The sequence below is a fragment of the Ursus maritimus genome, unplaced genomic scaffold (assembly GCF_017311325.1).
Source record: "Ursus maritimus isolate PB19 unplaced genomic scaffold, ASM1731132v1 scaffold_32, whole genome shotgun sequence".
Lineage (NCBI taxonomy): Eukaryota > Metazoa > Chordata > Mammalia > Carnivora > Ursidae > Ursus > Ursus maritimus.
The window spans coordinates 9,268,996-9,274,709 of NW_024425786.1; the positions used below are offsets into that span (position 1 = coordinate 9,268,996).

At 52.3% G+C, this 5,714-nt stretch overlaps 1 protein-coding gene across 1 annotated transcript in view; it reads left to right on the forward strand.

Annotated features, from left to right (window-relative positions):
* Nucleotides 1-5,440, forward strand: part of VPS13D (vacuolar protein sorting 13 homolog D) — a 260,740-nt gene extending 255,300 nt beyond the window's left edge. Inside the window, exons 68-69 of the mRNA XM_040645796.1 lie at nucleotides 333-573; nucleotides 2,397-5,440. Coding sequence (XP_040501730.1) covers nucleotides 333-573; nucleotides 2,397-2,528 — 373 coding nt within the window. The 3' untranslated portion in view covers nucleotides 2,529-5,440. The remainder of the gene's footprint in view (nucleotides 1-332; nucleotides 574-2,396) is intronic.
* Nucleotides 5,441-5,714: the final 274 nt, after the last annotated feature.

The following is a 5,714-nucleotide window of genomic DNA, read 5'->3' on the forward strand; positions in this document are numbered from 1 at the left end:
CCCCCCCCCCCCCCCACGCAACACGATCTGACGACGCGAAGTTGTTTCTCTTGCTGACACTGTTGGCCGTCGTCACGAGCTGCCCTTCTCAAGCACCCCTGTGTCGGGGCCCCCGTGCTGTCAGCCCCAGGAGGGCAGTGACACTTTTTTTCCTAATTTGCAAACGAAACCGAGGCTCACGGTGCAGTGAACGTGGGGGAGCCTGGCCTCGAGGTCGGGAGCCCACACTGGGCCTCCTCCGGTTCTGGTGGCCCCGCGACCAGCAGCGACCCCGCCGTCTGGGGTGGAGGCTCGGCCCGGTGCGCCGCCCTGACTCCCCCCTCTCTCGGCAGCTTCATAGCCGTGGAGAACATCGACAGCTACTGCGTGCTCATCTCCTCCAAAGCCGTGTACTTCCTGAAGAGTGGGGACTATGTGGACCGGGAGGCCATCTTCCTGGAGGTCAAATACGACGACCTCTACCACTGCCTCGTCTCCAAAGACCACGGGAAGGTGTACGTGCAGGTGACCAAGAAGGCGGTGAACTCGAGTAGCGGCGTGTCCATCCCTGGCCCTTCGCACCAGAAGCCCATGGTGAGTGCGCAGCCGGCCTGTCTGCGTCGCCCCGGAGCAGGTGTATCCCGTGGTGCAGAGATAGAAAGGGCCCCGGGAGCACCGCTGCCCTGCGTGTGAGCGCTTTTCACCGGGAGTTCGTTTTAGGTTTACGCTGGGCTGTTATTAATCCCCAGGGGCACTGCTTCTCAGTCCTCCATACAGAAGGAGCTCAGCGTGTGTTCTCTGGGGTGCCGCGGTCCTCCCGACGACCCAGCCCTTCTGCCTCCACTGCCCATCGATAGCGGTGCGGGCAGTAATGCCAGCTCTCGCGAGTGCGAGGACCTGCTGACGTGACACGTGGGTGTTTTATTCCTAACCCGTGATGCTGCAGTGCATTGGCTGTGAGCACGCACGGGCTTCTCGGTTGTTCCTCCCATAGAGCGATGGCAGACTTGTTTCTCTGCGCAGAGAAGCACTAGCTAGCCTGGCCCTTCCCCGCAGTAAATTCTAAATAAATATTTATAAATAAGATTTATATGTTGCCCCCAAAGGGTACAAGGCATTGTCATGGCAGAACTTTTAATAATAACATCCCCATTAATCACCAACACGCATTAAGGACGTGCTGTCTGCCAGGCTAGGTACAAAGTACTTCCTGAGGGGTTAGCTGCTGTTATACCGTCCCTGTTCCCCCTTGACTGGTATGGAGGCTTGGTGAGGGCCGGTGACTCGCTCCAGGTGGTATGGCCAGCACTGGCAGGAACGGGGGTTCAGGCCCCGGTGGCGTGACCCTGGAGCTGGGAGTCTAGACCACTCTGCTTGCCGCCTCCACTCAGAGAAGCTGTTGGCTCAGCAGAAGCACGTGTGAGGAGACTCACCACCTCTAGCCGTAGTCTGACTTCGGAAGCTTTTCGTGAACCCGAGGTGTTAGTCATGCTCCGTTTTCAGCTGGTATGCCAGGATTTTCCAAGCTGCGTTCAAGAACGATGGGCCATTCAAAATGGCCCTGCTTATCCCTGGCTCGCCCTACAGATCAGAAACCGCAACCAACCTTATTGAGCCTCTCTCCTCAGGAATCCCTCGACCTTCCCCTGCTCAGGAATGCACTTGGGTTTGGCTTGGCTTGTGCCGGCTCCCCCGGGGTCGTTGGCTTAAGTCAGGGCTGGTAGATTCACAGAGTTAACACCCAGAAGTTGAGTATTTCCACAAGTTTCTTTGGACGGTGGGAGCCTTGCCCAGCTATGCTTTTGCTCCTTTCAAGGCAAGTGAACAACTAAGCATTCTTGATAAGAAAGGCCTTTAGGCTTTCGTCTGAGGATCCTTCTTCCCTCTTTGACCGTCACCAGACGTTATGGGTGAATCCCCTCGGTGCAGTTCTTTCTTCTTGCTCTTTGTCTAGCCTCAGCAGACCCTCACCCCAGAGCTGAGGCTGCTGCTCCCGCACAGGGAGTCCCAAATGTCAGGTATACTGTGGCTTGGCTACCCAGTCACCTGGGGCGTATGTTAAAGATACAGATTCCAGGAAGCCACCCCACATCTTGAATCAGCCTTCACTGGGAGCAAGCCCTGGGAACCTTTCTTAAAAGTAAACCCATACCAGGGGCACCTGGGTAATTCAGTTGGGTCTGACTTTTGATCTCGGCTCAGGTCTTGATCTCAGGGTCGTGAGTTCAAGCCCCACAATGGGCTCCACGCTGGGCAGGGGGACTTACTTAAAAAAAAAAAAAAAAAAAGTAAACCCATCCCGTTCCGATGTGCAGCCAGGCTGGGAGCCGATGCCTGGGCCAGTTTAAGTGTCCACATCCTGTAATCTGCTTGGCCCCTACCTCCGGGCGAGTTACTGATTCTATTCTGCTCTCCAGGTGCATGTGAAATCCGAGGGCCTTGCTGTCAAGTTATCACAAGAGATAAACTATGCAAAGAGTCTTTACTATGAACAGCAACTTATGTTAAGACTCAATGAAAATCAAGAGCAGTTGGAGCTGGACTCCTGAGAAATCCCAGCTGCCAGAGAGACGCCCCCAGACACAGACCCCAGATCGATCAGGAGGAAAGGCCCATCGGCTTGGCCTCAGAGGCAAAACCAGAAAAAGGTTTGGAGGACGGTATGGAGAAATGAGGGGAGGATACAAATGGAAACCATATTAATTTGTGGGTGGGGTGGAGGGTTACTTTAGATTATGGGGAAGTAATTTTTAAAAGGTTTTGGTTGAATAACGTTAAAAAAAGTGTATTGAGATGAATCTAATTTTTAGATTGCCCTGTATTTTGTTAACATGTATATATGTACAACTGTGTGTTTGTAAATATATAGAAGCATTTCTGAACAGGGCCTGTGATGTGTGTAAAGGTCTGTTAACTGTAAAGTAATATAAAATTATATTGGATCTTCTATTGCACTAATTCTACACGTCTAATTCAGGGTACTCTCTATAAAAAGGCATTCTTGAAAGCCGAAGAATGTTCAGTGTTAGTTTTGGAAACTAGAGAAGTCACAGGAACGAAGACTGAGTGAGGTTGGAAGTGCCCTGGCGGGGCGCCTTTGAATCCTGTGGCCCCCAGGTCGGATTGGGGAGCCGGTGCCTCAGAGCCGGAGCTGGCCCCCGAAGGAGATGTGGCACAGTGGCTCAGAAACCCGTCTTTTATTTATTTCCCACCCCTATTTTAAAAGTAGTTCCTAGATTATCACAAATTCGTTTTTTATCTATTTGGCTTTCTCCTGACTAGTCTTACCCAACTTTGAGGTAAATCGTGTTCTGTTACTCTGTGTGTGTGTGTGTGTGTGTGTGTGCATTGTGTGTGTACGTGTGTGTGCACGCACCCATGCACACACCAGCATTATAAGTTTTTCTTGGGTTATCATCAGAGAGGGCCAGTTTGAAACACTGGTAGGCTCTGTTGATTTAGAAGGAAAAACATCTCACAGAACTATTTGTTTTAACAAATCAAAAATCCACAGACTTATCAGAAGTCCCCAGGGAGAAGGCTCTCTTTTCTGGGCAAGACCGGGGAGAAGGTCCTAGGACTCTTTCCTTTGTGATAAAGCCACAGGCAGGTGCCACAAGTGCACAGCCCTGGGGTCAAGGATGGTAACACCGGACGAGAAGGGAGAAAGTCTCAGAAAAGGGAGTGAGATCTGAGTATCAAAAAGCTGTTTTGTCAGTTTTTCACAGAACCAAGATTTGGCTAGAACATCTCTTGTCCTTGCTTTTAAATTCCAGCCAGTTAGCAAGACCTGGTATGCGTGCCCTCTTCCTCCTGGGTCTTGTTTTTGTTTCCCTTTTCTGTAAGGAATAAACACATTGGGAGGGGGGTTCACTCTAGAATGAATGACTAGCCTTGTGATTTTTTAATTTGCATTTGAATAAAGCTCATCAGTTTCTATGACCTTGTCTCCGTCGCTGAGATCTGAAATGAGTCAGTGGATCAGCGGATGTGTAGAAGGTTTTGGTGTTTATAACTCGAGACCCAAAGCCTCCAAGACGCAGATGAGGCTGTCCCGTCCATCTCGCTGTCCCTCCGCGCTGTGCGTGCATGCGTGTGCGTGCACGTGCCTGTGCATGCGTGCGTGCGTGGGGGTTTTCGAAGAAGCAGGAAGGGAGCTTCAGCACAAATGCTCAAGAGCTTTCACTGAGTAGCGTCCCCACGGATCGTCCTGAACTCCCAGGTCTGTGTCGTCGTCACGGACGCGAAGGTGGTGGACTGCAAAATCGACGCTTGGCTTGTGAAGGGTTGCGGTGGGTTTCGGTTTGTTGGTAGCGTGTTTGTCTTTGCTGGGGGGCAGTCGTGACTCCCCGCTCACGCACGATCCACAGCAGGACGACCCAGCATCACCTGCCGCGGGTCCTCACCAGCCTCCCCACCTGGGCCCCACAACTCTGCCTTGTGGTTTTTGCCATCAGTGACCCACTGCCAGAGATCACGATCTCTTAAAGATGAGACTCTCAGAAGCCTTGATTGTTTGCCTCACTGAGCCTTCTGTCGCTTTCTGGAATGAAGTCAGTGGAATTTGTGTGACTGAAGCGGACGGCCTTCATCCCCGGTGGCAGCTGTGACGCAGGAGGCCGTGCGGAGCTGCTCCCGCGGGGTGAGAGGTGTTGCGATGCCCTCCTCTCCTTTCTAATTTTAATCAGCTCTAGAAATAGTCACCCCTCCCCGTGGATTGCGCAAGCCTGGCCGCCGGAGGAGCCTGAGAAGACGCTAGAGCTTCTCAGGCTCTCTGCCCTCACCGACCTCACGCCAGCCCGGGGGTGGGGACGGGGGAGGCTTCGGGGGCCTTGGGCAGAGTTTCCTGCTTGGCCAGGAAAGAATTCAAAGCTCTGAAGGAAGCAGGCCCTGCCCCTGGCTCCTTGAATGCCCCGTTTCTTTTTAAATTGGTGTTTAGCCCGTGATGTCTGAGACTTTGTTATGATAATTTCTCCCGATTTTCATGCTGTCCCAAATACACAGTTTCTCTCTGAGAAAAGTAAAAGAAATTGAATGAGGAGAAATTGGATAAGGAGAAATCAAAAGCCATCCTAATTCCCCGACCCAGCACAGTTGGCCAGCCCACAGGGCCCCGGCTGCAGGAGCTGCTGCTTCGCCCCCGGGGAGGGCTGGCCCGAGGGAGGGCCTCCGCACCCCTGCTGACCGAAGGGGGGGAGCGGCCCCTCACCAGCCCTGGCGCCTGGCGGGGACTCACCTGGATGTTCAGAAGGCTCGCGGGCCACTTTGTTTTTAAGCATCATCTGTGCCTCAAAATACCATAGTAGCTGCTTGATAAAACCTGGAATTAAAATCTCTGGTTCTCTACTGTGTGAACACGGTTACATACAGTCACCAATCTGTTAAAGACTCTTTCATCTGTTTCTCACGTCAGAGTTGTTATTTTTCTTCCTGTGGAATAAAATGCTTTATTGACTTCCCAGACAGGTTGTTTTCTTCTGGTTTCTTGGTGTTCCATAGATTCTAGAACCATTGCCAGTGACAAATGCCAAACATATTACAACGTTCGCAGTAACACGCAGCCTCTCCCCTGGCTCCAGGAAAGCGTACTACTGGGGCAAAGCCCTCACCCTGAAGAAACCCTCGCCTTGAGCGTTCTTGACTTTCCAAGAGTAAGCAGCACTTTGGTCCTCCAGAGCCCGGCTTTGTGCGGGCAGCTCCTCCCCTCCCCACTCAGGTGACTGACCAGGCTAGGC